The sequence below is a fragment of the Podarcis raffonei genome, chromosome 4 (genome assembly GCF_027172205.1).
Source record: "Podarcis raffonei isolate rPodRaf1 chromosome 4, rPodRaf1.pri, whole genome shotgun sequence".
Taxonomy (NCBI): Eukaryota; Metazoa; Chordata; class Lepidosauria; order Squamata; family Lacertidae; genus Podarcis; species Podarcis raffonei.
In genome coordinates this window covers 500362-517467 of record NC_070605.1, presented here as the reverse complement: position 1 = coordinate 517467, position 17106 = coordinate 500362, and the positions used below count along the sequence as shown (strand labels likewise).

General features: G+C 44.9%; 1 protein-coding gene across 1 annotated transcript in view; it reads left to right on the top strand.

The window, feature by feature from the left end:
- The window catches only part of LOC128412026 (zinc finger protein 420-like), a 342858-nt gene extending 334187 nt beyond the window's left edge, over positions 1–8671 (top strand). The window contains exon 6 of the mRNA XM_053384809.1: positions 7118–8671. Coding sequence (XP_053240784.1) covers positions 7118–8005 — 888 coding nt within the window. The 3' untranslated portion in view covers positions 8006–8671. The remainder of the gene's footprint in view (positions 1–7117) is intronic.
- The last annotated feature ends 8435 nt before the right edge of the window (positions 8672–17106 follow it).

The window sequence follows — 17106 nt, the reverse complement described above, 5'->3', positions numbered from 1 at the left end:
AGCTGCGGTTGTTGCTGTTGTAGGGTTGTCCATCTGCGATGAATTGGTTTGGTTAATCTTGGTCTGGTTTCTTGTGTCGTATGGCCGGCGGGACGGTTCTGAGCGTGATGCTTGTCTGTATTGGTTTGCGTTGTTGTGCCGCTTCTGTTGTCTCTTTTTCTTCTGTACCGTCGTCCAGTTGTTTGCTGTTGTTTCCTCGTGGTTGGGGCTGTCACTTGGTGGGTTTGTCGGTTGCCATTCCGGTGGGAGGTCGAGTTCAAGGTTCTTTAGTAGTTGCAGGGCCTCAGGTATGTTGGTAGCCATGTGTTGTGTTGTATTGGTTGTTACAATGAGGCGGAAGGGGAAGCCCCATCGGTATTTGATCCCTGCTTGTTGGAGACGCTGGGTGCATGGGCGCAGGCTTTTCCTCCGGTTTAGGGTATCCTGAGATAGGTCCTGTAGGGCCAGAATGGGGGTTTCTCCATATCGAAGGTTGGTTGAGTTTCTGAGGTTGTTCCATACCTCTTCCTTCTTTTTGTAGCGTGTGAAGCATACAATGATGTCTCTTGGGGGGGCGCTGGGTTTTGGCATAGGTTTTAGGGCTCTGTGAGCCCTCTCCAAGTCATCTGCCTCAAGTTTCAGGTTTGGGATTGTGTTTTTCAGCCAGCGTATAATTAGGTCTGCTGGGCTTTTCTCCTCTGTTTTTTCAGGAAAGTTGCGGAAGCGGATGTTACAACGTCTATTGCGGTCTTCAAGGTCGGCTTGCTTAATTTTCATCTCTCTGTGTTCTGCTTCCATTTGGTTTACCAGTTCGTCCAGTTTCTTGTTCACACGTGCGTTCTCCTCCCGGTATTGCTCTATTATTCTTTCTTGCATTTGGTTCTTGTTCTCTAGAGCTTCCACTTTGGAGGTTAGATTGTTGATTAGTACCTGCATGGGAGCCATTGTGGCCTTCAGTGTTTCTTCTAATCGTGCTTCTAATCTTGCTTCCATTTCCCTCAGATCTCGTTTCGTTACTGGGTGGTCATCATCTTGAAGGGGAGTTACGGTATTAGCATTGTTTGCCATCTCCCTGGTTGGTGTCATCTCAGTCTCCCTAATGGTTTTGGTTTGAGGTTGGCTTGGCGTCCTCTTGGAGTAGGGCGTGTGGTGGTTAGGAGTTGTGGCAGTGGTGATTCCTGGGTATTGTTGGGTTGCTGGGCTGATCAGGCGTTGCTGGCTGGTGGCTTTTACAGAGCGTTTGGATTAGGTGGTCATGGGGGGGGGTAGGTAAGCAGAGATGGATAGACTAACGGACAGACAGTGCATATAAAGGGGGGGGGTTAGCAGGTAGAGATACAAGAGATTAGAGGGGTGGGGCCAGGGGAAATATGTGTTTAGGAGGGGGTTGTATATACCCAAAAGGGGTATTGGGGTCCAGTTAAGGTGGAAGTTGGGGTTGGGAGTGCGCTCAGAAATAGAGACAGACAAATAGGCTATATGTAAAGGGTGGAGGGAGAAAAAGGAAGAAGAAGAAGGAAAGAAGAAGGGGGGAGACGGAGGGGGGAGAGGGGGGATTGGAGTGAAAGGTGGGATAAAAGGAAAAAATAAGGGGGGTGAAGGGAGAGAGAGAGGAGAGCAAAAAGGGAGAGAGAAATAAACGGGGGGGGAGAGTATCAATAGCAATAGTAGTGATATGGAGGAAATTTGTGTTTTAAAAGAGAGTGGTGGTCGTAGCTGGGGGCCAAAGGTTCCCCCCTCAAGAACAAGCTAACAAGTAGAATAGAAAGGGCTTTAAAAAGAGGGGGGGGGAATTGTGTGTGTGTGTTGTTTTTTAAAAAACAACCTATTTCCCCCTAATTACTATTATTATTTTTTGTTTGTAAAAAAGTAAGGGTGGCTGCTGCAGCAGTGGCCCCTCTTTTAAAAAGAGAAGTGATAAAAGTAGGTATATGGCGGGGGGGGGAATAAAAAAGAATTATTATTATTATTTTTTTAAAAGGGAGAGGGGGAGGAAGGGGTTAAAAAAAGGGATTTAAGAAAAGGGGGGAAAAAAAAAGGGTAGTTTCTTGCGGCTTTCCTCTGTTTTCCTTGCCGCTGGAGGCTGCAGTCGGCTCAGCCACGTGTTTTTCCGGAGCCTTTTTTCTGCCCACCTACGTCTCCTCTTCTTTCCCGTAGGCACAGATGGGGGCAGCAGCGGTAAAGTTGGGGCTCTTTTTCCTTTCTTTCTTTCTTTTTCTTCCTCTTTCCCCCCTTTTCCCCCTTCCCTCTTTGCCTTAGCTCCACTGTCCTCCTGGTTTTGGAGCTCCTCTCGGCTGTTGGGGGGGGTGGTCGGGTGCCTTACCGGCTCAATCAAGGTTGTGGGGGGGTGTTTTGGCTCCTTTGATAGACGCCCCGGGCACCCCCAATTCCTCTCCGCTGGCAGCAGCAGTCCTGGGAGTCCCGGAGTCGGCCAGACAGAGCCTTTTACTCTGGCTGGCTTCAGGAGCTCTTTTCTGCTGTTGCAGCCGCCATGCTGCCTCGCCGGAAGTCCCACCGAAATTTATTTTTAAAGATGACCAAGGAAGGTATGTGGCAATTGAAATTCAAACACAAGGAGAAATTTTTTTGATAGTAGGAGTATATGCACCAAATGAGGGTAAATCTGAATTTTTTAAGAAGTTGCATGAGACACTGTTAGACTATATGAATTACAACATTATCATGATGGGAGATATAAATGGAGTGGTATATATAAACCTGGACAAGTTGCAGAGACAGGTAGTTACTAAAGATGGCAGACTACCAAAAACCTTTTTTGAGATGACTGACAATATGGACTTGATTGACATTTGGAGAATAAAGAATCCCTTGGGTAGAGAGGGAACCTTCTTCTCTGAAGCCAAAATGACATGGACAAGAATTGACCAAATCTGGATAACTAGAGGACTGGCACCTAAGACTCGAAAAGTGGAAATTTGCCCTAAAACTTGCTCCAACCATAATGCTGTGAAAATGGAGATGAAATTAACACCTACCGGTTCCTTCAGATGGAGGATGAATGACACCTTGTTTAGAGATCAAGAGGTTACCAAGAAGGCCCAAAAAACCTTGAGAGACTATTTTGAGATAAATATGAACACCACCATTGAAAAAAGAGTAATCTGGGACGCAAGCAAAGCAGTTATGAGGGGGTTTCTAATTCAACAGAATGCAATAAAGAAGAGAATTCAAAATGAGAAAAAAGATAAAATTTTGGAAAAAATAAAAGAGGGTGAGAAGAAACTGAGAGCGAAACCAAAGTCACAAGAGATTCTGAGAGAAATAAAGTTATACCAAGTTCAATATATGAAGATGATGAATCAGGAAATAGAATGGAAAATTAAATAGATGAGACAAAGGACATTTGAATCGGCCAATAAATGTGGAAAACTGTTAGCTTGGCAAATGAGAAAAAGACAAAAACTTAACACTATTACCAACTTGGAAGTGGAAGGAAAGAACATTCAGAATCCAGTGGAAATTAGAAAATGCTTCCAGAGGTACTTCAAACAGTTATATACACAAGGGCCACAGAGTTTGATTTAGACCAATTTTTAAAAACAAATGGACTACAAAAAATCTCTCAAGAAAATAAGTTAATGTTGAACTATAAAATAACAGAACAGGAGGTGGAAGGTGCCATCCAGAATATGCAGTTGGGCAAATCTCCAGGGCCGGATGGCTTAACCTCAAAATATTATAGATCCTTGAAGGATTGGATAATTCAACCACTAAAGGAGGTTTGTAATGAAATTTTGGAGGGGGGAAAAGCGCCAGAGTCGTGGAAGGAAGCTTATATTACACTTATACTGAAAACTGAGTCTGAAAAGACACAACTTAAGAACTACCGCCCCATATCCCTGCTTAATGTGGATTATAAAATTTTTGCAGATATCTTGGCTAAAAGGTTAAAAAAAGTATTAGTGGAGGAGATACATAAAGACCAAGCTGGCTTTCTCCCGCGTAGACACTTGTCTGACAACACGAGGAATATAATTAACATTTTGGAGAAGTTGCAAGTGAATATTAATACTAAAGCAGTTTTAATTTTTGTAGATGCAGAGAAAGCCTTTGATAATATTTCTTGGAGTTTCATGAAGAAAAATCTTCAGGGGATGGGGGTTGGTCAAGGGTTTGAAAATGGTATAAGTGCAATTTATTCAGAACAAAAGGCTAAACTAATAGTCAACAACGTGGTGACAGAGGAATTTAAGATAGAGAAAGGGACATGACAAGGCTGCCCAATTTCCCCATTGCTTTTTATTTCGGTCCTGGAGGTTCTGCTAAATATGATCAGAAGGGACCGTCTGATTAAAGGTATACAGGTCGGAGCCAAACAGTACAAATTGAAAGCTTTTGCAGATGACTTAGTACTGACGTTACAGGAGCCAGAATCTAGTACTAAAAGAGTATTAGAACTGATTCAAGAATTTGGTCATGTGGCAGGATTTAAGTTGAACAAGTTAAAAACTAAAGTTCTTGAGAAAAACTTAACACCGATTGAGAAAGGTTTCAGAAGGAGACAGGTTTAATATTGGTTAAGAAAGTAAAATACCTGGGGGTTAATATGACTGCTAAGAACTTAAACCTATTTAAAGACAATTATGAGAAATGTTGGTCAGAAGTGAAAAAGGACCTAGAAATGTGGTCAAATTTGAAGCTTTCCTTGTTGGGTCGAATTGCAGCTATAAAGAGGAATGTATTGCCAAAAATGTTATTTTTGTTTCAATCATTGTAAATCTTGGACAAAATGGACTGTTTCAAGAAGTGGCAGAGAGACATTTCTAGATTTGTCTGGCAGGGCAAGAAGCCCAGAATAAAATTTAAAATATTAACCAATGTAAAGGAAAGAGGTGGATTTGCCCTGCCAGACCTTAAACTCTATTATGAATCAGCAGCATTCTGCTGGTTGAAAGACTGGCTGCTTCTTGAGAACACAGACATTTTGGATTTAGAAGGTTTCAATAATGTTTTTGGGTGGCATGCATATTTGTGGTATGACAAGGTCAAAGCACATAAAGCATTTAAAAATCATATTGTCAGGAAAGCATTGTTTAATGTCTGGATAAGATATAAAGACTTACTTGAAAATAAAACCCCAAGGTGGCTGTCACCGATGGAAGCAAAGGCTCAGAAAAAGCTCAATATGGAGACCAAATGGCCGAAATATTGGGAAATTTTGGAACAAGGAGACAAATTGAAATTGCAGAGTTTTGAGAAATTAAAAGATAAAGTGTGAGACTGGCTTCACTATTATCAAATAAGGGAGGCTTATAATTTGGACAAAAAAAATGGCTTCCAGGTGGAAAAATCAAAATTGGAAACAACTGTTAGATCCCAAAACAAAGATACTTTCAAGAATGTATAACTTGCTGTTGAAATGGAATACGCAGGATGAAACGGTTAAATCCGCTATGATCAAATGGGCACAAGATGTTGGACATAACATTATGTTTGCTGACTGGGAACAGTTGTGGACCACCGGTATGAAATTTACGGCATGTAATGCCTTAAGAGAGAATATTATGAAAATGATATACAGGTGGTACATGACACCAGTCAAGCTTGCAAAAATCTATCATTTGCCCGATAATAAATGTTGGAAATGTAAAGAAAATGAAGGTACATTCTTTCACATTTGGTGAACGTGCCCAAAGATTAAGGCTTTCTGGGAGATGATCTATAATGAAATGAAAAAGGTATTTAAATATACCTTCCTAAAGAAACCAGAGGCCTTTCTCCTGGGCATGGTCGGCCAATTGGTGCCAAAGAAGGATAGAACTTTCTTTATGTATGCAACAACAGCAGCAAGAATACTTATTGCAAAGTACTGGAAGACACAAGATTTACCCACTCTGGAAGAATGGCAGATGAAGATGATTGACTATATGGAACTGGTGGAAATGACTGGCAGAATCCGAGACCAGGGAGAAGAGTCGGTGGAAGAAGATTGGAAGAAATTTAAAGATTATTTGCAGAAACATTGTAAAATTAATAAATGTTAAAATGATGTTGGATTGAAATGAAGCGGCCTTAGCAACAAGGTTAATAAGAATATGTAAAAATGGATTGATAACGGATGAAAATATAAAGTTATAATATGTTGAGATATAGAGTTAAGATGAAAGAGGGTAAGGATTTGCTGAATTAACTATGTGAATGGGAATACAAAAAAGGGAGGTGTGAGGAGGTCAGGGAAATAAGCAAACGAAATTTAAGATATGAAAAATTTGTTTTTAATTACTTTTTATCTACTTTTTCTGTATTTTTTATCTTTTTTTCTATGTATTTTTGTATTTTTTGCATTTTTTTTCTTTTTTTCTGTTTTCTTCTTATTTTGTAACTTTCTTCTTTTTGTAAAACCTCAATAAATATCTTTTTAAAAAAGAAAAAGAAAAAAGGAGATCTACAGAAATTCTCACCATGTCAATATTTACTTTGGTAACCATTAGCTTTCTTTACTGCCTTACAACGCCTTCCCACGGAGTGAAGGAAGTTTTCTTTTTTTCTTCTGCAGCTGTAATAGTGTGAAGCCAAAATTCAATTATTGCCCCTATTAATTGATCTTTACAGTGGTACCTCGGGTTCCAGACAGCCTAGTTCATGATCTTTTGGGGTTACGTACACTTGGGCTCCATCTGGGGCCTAAGCAACCTAAGCAACCTAAGCAAATGTGCTTCCTTTTTCTAGTTATTTGGCTATAACATTTGATAGAATACAGGTAATTACATTCTTGATTAAATTATCTTTCCATTGATACATAACTTTATGATATTACTCAAAAAAAAGCAGGGTTATGAGCCATCAAACTTCTGAAATATACTTTTTTCCACTACTGTATATCAAACAAAGCAACATTCAACAACCCGTCAGAATCTAATAACAAATACATTGGTTAATGACAAACCACAAAGGTAATGAACACACACCCAACTCCCTTCAGTTCTTCTTCATTTGTTCCTGAGGCTCTAATCCCTTTTTTGTCTCTATTGCAGATTGTGATGAATTGGAAATCGAGAACAAAGGTGAACACGACAAAATCCCCAGAGAGGAGAAGCCATGCAAAAATTTGGTGTGTGGAGAGAGCTGCAGTCAGAGCTCCCATTCCACTTCCCAACAAAGAAATCTCATTGGGAAGAAACACTATCAGTGCATGGAATGTGGAAAGAGCTTCAGTCAGAGCTCCAATCTCACTAAGCATCAGAAAATTCATACAGGGGAGAAACCCTATCAGTGTGTGGAATGCGGAAAGAGCTTCAGTCAGAACTCTGATCTCACTAATCATCACAGAATTCATACAGGGGAGAAACCCTATCAGTGTGAGGAATGTGGAAAGAGCTTTAGTATGAGCTACAATCTCACTAAGCACCAGAGAATTCATACAGGAGAGAAACCCTATCAGTGCGTGGAATGTGGAAAGAGCTTCAGTCAGAGCTCCTCTCTCACTTCCCATCACAGAATTCATACAAGGGAGAAACCCTATCAGTGCGTTGAATGTGGAAAGAGCTTCAGGAAGAACGCCCATCTCACTTCCCATCAGAGAATTCATACAGGGGAGAAACCCTATCGGTGTGGGGAATGTGGAAAGAGATTCAGTTGGAGCTCCGGTCTCACTTCTCATGAGAGAATTCATACAGGGGGAAAACCCTATCAGTGCGTGGAATGTGGAAAGAGCTTCAGGCAGAGTTTTGATGTCACTAAGCATCAGAGAAGTCATACAGGGGAGAAACACTATCAGTGTCTGGAATGCGGAAAGAGCTGCAGTACGAGCTCCGATCTGACTTCCCATCAAAGAATTCATACAGGAGAGAAACCTTATTGGTGTGTGGAATGTGGAAAGAGCTTCAGTCAGAGCTCCTCTCTAACTTCCCATCAAAGAATCCACACAGGAGAGAAACCCTATCAGTGTGTGGAATGTGGAAAGAGCTTCAGGCAGAGCTCCCATCTCACTAGGCATCAGAGAATTCATACAGGGGAGTCAACTCTCCAAAGCTGTCGCCATGAGCAGAGGACACCTGTTTTTTAAGATGAAATTTGGACTTAATTAACAGGCATGCTTTGAAGTAGGGGAGATAAAATTATCTACTAATTGAATCAGCCAAGTTTTTGATCTAAAGAAGGACTTTCATTGTAATTGGATCGGTGTGTTGGGGGAGGTGAGCCTCAATTATTTTCTTTTGATATATTTTGCATTTGCTGTTTTACTCGGCAAATCTCCTCCAAAAGGTTAAGATTTTGAAATATGCAAGCGGGATTTAAAGAGTATTTTGTTATTGTTATGGTTTAACTTCAAAATAGACTGTCTGAAATTTTGACTGATTCTGGCAACGACCCTCAATGGAATGATAAAAAGAATTCTTGACTGCAGTTATTGTGTTTTCGCTGAGGCATCAACGGTTTAGTAGCTGGAATGAGATCACAGAAGGGAATTTTGGATATCTGCCCGGGGATAATGGCAGAAGGCTAAACCTCCCTTTGTCTTGGATGTGACGCACTGAGATTTGCCCTTGTGGGCAGAACCCGAAAGTGACATTGCTGAGGACTTTGGAAAACAACAGGGGGGAAAGAAGAAAATATTTCATACAGAATTATAAAGGACTAACCCGCTTGCTGAATTAATGGAGGGATTATTTGAATACGAGCGAAAGTTGAGTGGGCTTGTGGCTGTTAAAATAAACAAAACATAAATGAAGGATTAACATCGGAAATGATTTCTTTGGACTAATAAAGAAATGCAGTATGACATCATTCCCCAAACATAAATTGGCATTGAAGAATTGGCTCTTTTGATTGTATTATAACTTAGAATGTTTTATTGTGGTCTTTATTGGATTTTTAAAATGGAAATTTAACAAGAATATTATATGTGCGTGTGCTGATAGGAGGAAAACCCTATGTGTGTGCAATGTGGAGCGAGCTTCAGCCAGGGCTCCCATCTCACTTCCCATCAAATAATCCATAGAAAGGTTGGGAAAACCATTATACAGCTTTAGGAGCCAGGCAAATCCCCACCTTGTTAACCAGGCCTAATCCGCTTTTAAAATGTGATAGAGAGGGGGGTTACAGGTGCGTATTTTGTGTTTTTATATTGTCTTTTTATCTTGTAACTGGGCTCACGTATTTATGTATTTGGGGGCATTGACATTCCCATTAATGACGCAAATTCTGCCTACACCTTTTGCTGTCATACAACCCCGGATCATCACACTAACTGGGTGCTTCAAGGTAGGTGTAATGCAAGTGGGATGTAAATCTTCTCCGATTCTTCTTCTCACATATTTTTCTTTTCTTCTATTATGTTCTTCAAACGCACGAAATGAAAGAAGACAAAAAAACCAACCAACTTGTTAGGAAGCACATAACAAGTCAACCTAATCAAGTTGCGCCTCCTTTTCTTAGTTATTTGGCTATAAATTTTGATAGAATACAGGTAATTGCATTCTTGATTATATTATCTTTCCAGTGATACATAATTTTATGATATTACTCCAAAAGAAGTAGTGTTATTGTCAGGAGCGCATGCCGGAGCCAGGCCCTGGGACCGGTAGGGCTTTGCAGGACTAGGGCTTTCCTAAGTTTGTTCTGAAGAGGCAAGGCAGGGCTGCACAGGGGAGGCCACTTGATAACTCACAGCACCTGGTGGCAAGAGCCGGAAAGGGATATAAGGTCAGCATTTCCCTTTGGCTCTTTGCCACAGCAAAACGTTTCCTTCCTCACTCCTGGTTTCCTGACCCTCAGACCCTTGGCTTCTTGACTCCTGGCTTCCGGATTCCCATTCCTGCTCCCACCGCACCGTCTTGCCCCCGGGTCCTGATGTCCTCCACCAGGACTTTGACCGCCCATAAACCGTAAACGTTCGCTGTGGCCAACCTATGTCCTGGCCAGGGTGTAAGATGGACGGAGCCCAGTCTATAGATCTCACCACGGTGCTGCAGAACCTCTACACCTAGGGAGCTATGTTCTAGGGGGAGGTTCAAGCACTTTGAGCCGCCCCAGCCTGACGTGCTCCCCTGTCCCATAACCAGAGAAGTTCAGGGGGGAGCATGGGGCCCTTCAGGGCTTTGTCAGCCAGTGTTGGCTGATGTTTGCCACCTGTGCAGCAGACATTCCCACCCCATGGAGCCGCGTGTGCTTTATGGTCAGCCTCTTCGTTGGGCCTGGCACTTTCTTGAGTCTCTCCGTATCTTGAGGCCAGCGACCATCTGCTGGGGAATTTGGACGACTTCATTGCCACCCTGGAGGGCAGGTTTGGGGAGCTGAATCACGCTCTAGCGGCTGAGATGGCCCTGCAGAACCTCCGGCAGGGGACTCGCCCAGTTACCGAGTCCGCCGCAGAGCTCCCTTGGTGGGCTCTGGACACCCTCTATGCAGCTGCCTGACGGTTCCACTTCCATCCTTCATCCCTGCCTTAAGGATGAACTGGCGTGGGTGACTCCCCCCCCCAGCAGCCCTAACAGACTTTATCACGTTGCGTATTAACATTGAAACGTTCCTGAGATTCCGAGCTCCGATTAAGGGAGTCCCTGGGGTCCAGCGCTGCAGTGGGGCTGGAAGTGGAGCCATGCAAGTAGGGACTGGGCTTGTCTTGTGGAGAGGGGGCCATTTCGCAGCAGAGTGTCCGGCCAAGAGGTTGGGAAACGCCAAGCCCCAGCTGTGCTAGGAGGGGCTCAGCTGAGGCTCCGTCCCTGTGCACCCCATTTCCTTCTCCCTCTCCATCTTCTCTTTCCCCAGGGGGGCATGCTGGCCCTGGAGGCCATGATTGACTCTGGCCTCTTCATGGACATCAGTTTCACTGAGAAGTATCAAGTACCATCAGTGGTGAAAGCCTCGCCCATTTCAGTGGTGGGTCTGGAGGGACCCCCCTCGCATCAGGACCCATTGCCCGTGAGCCCTGTCCACTGGCCAGGTTAGTGGCACCCCTGCACCAGGAACTGTTAACGTTTCAACTAGTCCAGACGCCACATTTCCCTGTGGTCCATGGAAGCCTCTGCTTGGTCCGACATGACCCCGCCATTTCCTGGGTGCAGAGGATGTTGTGTTTCTCATCGTCTTTCTGCCACGACGTCTGTGCCCAACCCCCGTGTTGCCGCTGGCACCTGGGAAGCCTCACCAGCCGGCCCTCAGTTCTTCCGCTTTGCAGGGGACTGCCCCAGACGGGGCAGGGTTACCGGATGTCGGCCTAATCCTGGAGCCCTACCAGGATTTGGTGGACGTGTCTGAGAAAAAGGGGGCTGAGGCTTTGCCACCCCATCGGACTTACGATTGTCCTATTGACCTGCAGCCAGGAGCAGAGATTCCTTGTTGGCCCCTGAACTTGGGGCCCTCCGAGAGTACTTAGATGACAACCTTGCCAGGGGGTTCATTCGCCCCTCTACTTCCCCTGCTGGCCCCCCTCCCCCACCTGCATGTTTTCCGGCTGCCTGCGCGTCCCTAGAATGCTTCCCTGGACGCAGCAGCACCAGAGCACGGAGAGGAGGCGGAGGAGGCAGCTGTCGGTTGCGCTCCGAGGCGCCGGAAGCTGAGCCGGGTGGGCTGGAGCCTGCGCGCAGTGTGACTAGGAAGGAAATAGCAGGAAGGACCTTACTGTACTGAAACATGGACCACTTAGAACCGCCATCTCCAACTCCTCGAAAGATTCCATCAATGGTGTCTCTGAAAAATTTTATACATCACTTGGGAAGACAGGCGAAGTAATATCAGTGTGCTGTAGTGGTTAAGAGCAGTAGACTCGTAATCTGGTGAACCGGCTTCGCATCACCACCTAGCTACATGGGGTAGTGCTTTAGGTCATTCAGCACAAGCCCTTATACCAAGGGTGCATGTTGAGAAGTGTTGCTGTGGTATGCTGAAGGCCACGGGACCAGGAGGCTGACACCTGAGATCACAAAAAGGCAAAACCAAACAAACTGCACTTTCCAGTCACTATTAGAACTTCATACTAAGTGTAAAACACAGACCACTAGTGACCACTCCTTCTCCCAAAGTACTAGAATGCCACAAGTAATTTAGTAACAAAACACAACATGTGTTCTTTTCATGTGATATCCTTTGTCCAACTATGTGCACTGCTACACTTGCAAATGGCCTTAAGAGGCGTGACATGCAAGTCCCTTTCCGATTACAAAAACCCACACATCTGGGAGGGGAATACCAGCTTATTATTCAGTGCATATCTATATCACATACAGGACCAAAGGGGGGTGGGAAATATGTCTATGTGTGAACTGTAGTTAAATGTGGAGAAAATATTTGCGGTTCCTACGGAACCTAAGCAAATTTATCTCCAAAGGGGGGAGCTGTTACAGAAATGACGGGGGGGGCACATCTTTAAATTGTTAAATGTTACAAATATTATGCCTGAATGTATCCTTTTGCCTTGACAGCTCAGGGAAGATATCTCACTTTATAAATCATATCAAATCAACTCCTTTGCCAGTTTCCTCCATTCCAATGCTATTTTGCCCTTGGAAAAGGGACTCCAGAAAGTACCCAGAGGTGACAATTGCTGAGCTGATTATTGGAAAGCCTAAGGGACGCGGGTGGCACTGTGGCTTAAACTACAGAGCCTAGGACTTGCCGATCAGAAGGTCGGCGGTTCGCATCCCCGCGACAGGGTGAGCTCCCGTTGCTTGGTCCCTGCTCCTGCCAACCTAGCAGTTCAAAAGTGCGTCAAAGTGCAAGTAGATAAATAGGTACCGCTCCGGCGGCAAGCTAAACGGCGTTTCCGTGCGCTGCTCTGGTTCGCCAGAAGCGGCTTAGTCATGCTGGCCACATGACCTGGAAACTGTACGTCGGCTCCCAAGGCCAATCAAGCGAGATGAGCGCCGCCACCCCAGAGTCAGGCACGACTGGACCTAATGGTCGGGGGTCCCTTTACCTTTAATCCCATCCCCAGACTTGCCAGGGGGTCCAGACATGCAAAGGAAGTTCTGTTGTACTTTTGGGTGGTGGGTACTTGAGACTTGTTTGCCTATGCTAATCCTATCCTTGGGTCTTGCACTGACTCATTTTCCTTATGTTAATCTTGTGTAACCCTCCCCTTTCTGACGTTTTGTTGGTGTAGCAATGACGTATTGATGCTGCTGTACGAACTGCATTCTGGGATATGGTGGGAAGCTTTCAAAGTCAATGTTGCCCCATGGCTCTGGGTTCCCTTGCTGCTGTTGAACCTGTTGCGCAACAAGAAAGGATCTCAGTCTACTGGCTGCTGTTTTGCTCCAAATTCCTTGGCTGGAATCTCCTTCTTTTACTGACCGCACGGACCCACGGGGGACTTGTGCCCTGACGAGCTGGGATCTTTTTGGTGATGCAATGTATTCCTTTTTTCCTACACCTCTTTGCTAATAATCTGGAGCTTTCCCCTCCATACTCACAGAAGCGTTGTTTAGAGTATGGAATGTTGATCATTGTTTTGTTGATTTCTAGGGAGTCTAGTTCTCTCCGTTTTTGTTCTATAGCTTTAAGGACTTTTTAAGATCCTGTTTGTTTGTAGCATGATGAGAGGGCTGTGATGTCTTGTTTTATCTTGCTAACTTTTAAGGAGGTTTGTTTTTTAAGGGATGCTTTCTCTTTTATGCAAGCTCCTCTGGTGACCGCTTTCATTGCATCCCATAGGAGGGGGGTTGTTTGTTGTCTACATTGTTTTCCTTGAAGTAGTTTGGGAGAGTTTTGTGAGACTCTCTCTGTTTATTTGTGGTTCGGATGGGACTGAAGGACCATGATGGGGTGGCTTGTGTTCCCTCTACTATTTTGAGGGTAACTTCTACTGGGGCGTGATCTGTGATTTTAATGTTACCTGTGTTGATTGATTCTACTGAGGGGATCAGACCTTGTGTGAGCAGAATGCTGTCCAGAGGGACACTGTGCCATGGCGCCCAGACCAGAATGTGTGGCTGGTGTCTCCTGGGTTTTCTTCACCCCAAATGTCAGAGACCCCTGTTTTTAGCATTTTTAGCAAATAGTAAGAGTCCCTAATTGTTGGGGGTTTCCTTCGGAGGAAGGTTGCCCAGGGGGTTGTAGGGTGGGTGTCTCTCAGGGATATGCTTTTAATATTTAGGTTGAGGTCACGCCCCCCACCCCCCGGAATTGCTTCCCCTTCGGAGGAGAGGAACTTGTTTAATGTTTTTTGGATGAACTCTAGCTGTTTCAAGTCTGGGGCATCTATGGAGCCAACTGTCAGTTTAGTTTTGCCATCTAGTGTCCCTTTAGCAAAAATGAGTCTGCCTCTTTTGTCTTTGAGGACTGTTGTGGCTTTGAAGTTCAGGTCTCTACTGAGTATTATGGCTCCTCCATAGGACTTCACTGAGCCAGGTGCAACTCATTGTTGACTGAAGCAGGAGTTTGGGAGGGTTGTGTATTTCTTGTAGGAAGGCGATGTGTGGTTTCATGGTGTTTACATACAAGGTGATGCATTTTCTTTTGATGGGGTTTCCCAACCCCCTCACATTTAATGTAATTGCTTTTAAGCTAGCCATCTTGCTTATCTACTATATAGAGTGATTCCATGCCAGCCCGTTCGGGTTGCCCTGTGTCTCTCACCTTGTATTGTCCATCAAACCAGTGAAATTGCGCTGACCTAGAGGTTAAAATAAGATTTGGGTTAAAGAGTGGAGGGTGGGTTGCAGAAAGTATCCCCTATGTAGTCATATAGGTGCTTATTTGGGGTATCATGGGCCATCTAGCATTTAGCCAGTTGGTCCTAGGTCTCAGCTGGCATGGAGTTCTTTGTTCAAGGTCAGGCCATCCTCCCTGTTGTTTGCGATAGGAAGTGGTCAGTGAAACGGTGTTAAGTGTCTTAATAATAATAATAATAATAATAATAATAATAATAATAATAATTTATTATTTATACCCCGCCCATCTGGCTGGGCTTCCCCAGCCACTTTGGGTGGCTTCCAACAAACATTAAAAGCTTCCCTAAACAGGGCTGCCTTCAGATGTCTTCTAAAAGACTGGTAGTTGTTCTTCTCTTTGACATTTGGTGGGAGGGCGTTCCACAGGGCGGGCGCCACTACCGAGACGGCCCTCTGCCTGGTTCCCTGTAACTGGGCTTCTCGCAATGAGGGAACCGCCAGAAGGCCATCGGTGCTGGACCTCAGTGTCCAGGCAGAACAACGGGGGTGGAGATGCTCATTCAGATATACTAGACCGAGGCCGTTTAGAGCTTTAAAGGTCAGCACCAACACTTTGAATTGTGCTCGGAAACGCACTGGGAGCCAATGTAGGTCTTTCAAGACTGGAGTTATGTGGTCCCGGCAGCCGCTCCCATTCACCAGTCTAGCTGCCGCATTCTGGATTAGTTGTAGTTTCCGGGTCAGCTTCAAAGATAGCCCCACGTAGAGCATATTGCAGTAGTCCAAGCAGGAGATAGCCAGAGCATGCACCACTCTGGCGAGACAGTCCGTGGGCAGGTAGGGTCTCAGCCTGCGTACTAGATGGAGCTGGTAAACAGCTGCCCTGGACACAAATTGACCTGCGCCTCCATGGACAGCTGTGAGTCCAAAATGACTCCCAGGCTGCGCACCTGGTCCTTCAGGGGCAGTTACCCCATTCAGGACCAGGGAGTCCTCCACACCCGCCCGCCTCCTGTCCCCCCAAAACAGTACTTATGTCTTGTCAGGATTCAACCTCAATCTGTTGGCCGCCATCCATCCTCCAACCGTCTTTGTGACGCCTATGTTGGATATAGGGTCCATAAGCAATGTTGCTAATGTTATGAACATCACTGGTATGTTGGGGTAGAGATGAGGGTGTTGATATGCTCTGGCAGCCCCAATGTGCTGCTTGTTTGTCAGATTTCAGCCTGTTTGTGGATTGTTTTATTGAGGTTAGGGTGAAGCAGGACCACCTGGAGGAATTTCACCCTTATGCTTTTCATATAATCAGTTAGCCACATAACCATATATCCTTATAATGATTTTTATATAATCCATGTTTGACTCATGACGGCTTCTGCAAAAGCTTATAGCAAATTGCTTAGATCGGAAGAATCTGAAATGAACTCTGCCCCAGTTCGCTTCCCTTGTTCTTCTCAATGTCTCGCTAACATAAGGGGGAAGCAATAAATCTGCTGTGCTGGCACTTTCCCCCCTGTCCAGACAGGGTCCCGAGTAGCTCAAACAGGAAGATGCTAACCGCAGAATGTCCCGGTATAGCAGATGGCCGCGTAGGAGCGTAAGGGCCGAAGTTCCTTTTTCTTCCTCCTTACCATAAATCAGGGGAAAGGTTATACTGCATGTTCAGACTGAAAAAGCAGAAGTTGGGAGGGAACTCTTTACATCATCAGGGGGCAAGGCTTGAATGCGCCCATTGGTCTTATTTTTGCTGTCGTGTGCGATTGTATCCGATTATGTCATGAACTATGATGTATGTACTCAGGTATAAAGCCTCAGGGCGCTGGAGCCCGGGGCCCAGTCTTTGGGAAAGGATTCCACTGGGTCACTTATTGCTCAGCAATAAATATCACTTTCTTTTTCTCCAGTGCTGCGTCTGTCAATTCTGGGACACAATTTGAGTGGGTCACTGGTACCTTAAAAATCCTTGCAACAAGGGGAATTATTTTACTTAGTAAGGCGTGGGGAGGGGTGCTGAGAGTGAGTTGTAGATTGTTGGGTAATGGGGTGTGTCTTTTTATGTCACCTGGACTGGTGTTGGGTGGGGATCTCTGTGGAGGTGCGAGGCTGGGGGGAATATTAATTGTGTTAGCTGTATTGATGGCTTGGGGGGAGAGGAAAAGGAGGAGGGGGTCACCTGTCCATCGGGTTGAGGTGACTTCTGGTTGCTTCATTCTGCCTTCTGCCACATTGGCCTCTGCTCCCCGTTTGGTGTCATCGGCCAATGGGATGAGCACCCCCTCAGTTCCTTCATCCAAGTCGCTCATAAAGACGTTGAACAACAACGGGCCCAGGACAGAACCCTGCAGCACCCCTCTTGTCACTTTTCCCCAGGATGATGAGGAACCATGGAGGAGGACTGTTTGGGTTCGGTTAGTCAAGTCCACCTAACAGTTTCCTCATTTAGCCCACATTTTAGAAGCTTAATCACAAAAATATTATGGGGGACTTCGTCAAAAGCCTTACTGAAATCAAGATGCATTATTTCCACAGCTGTTCCCTGATCAACAAAGTT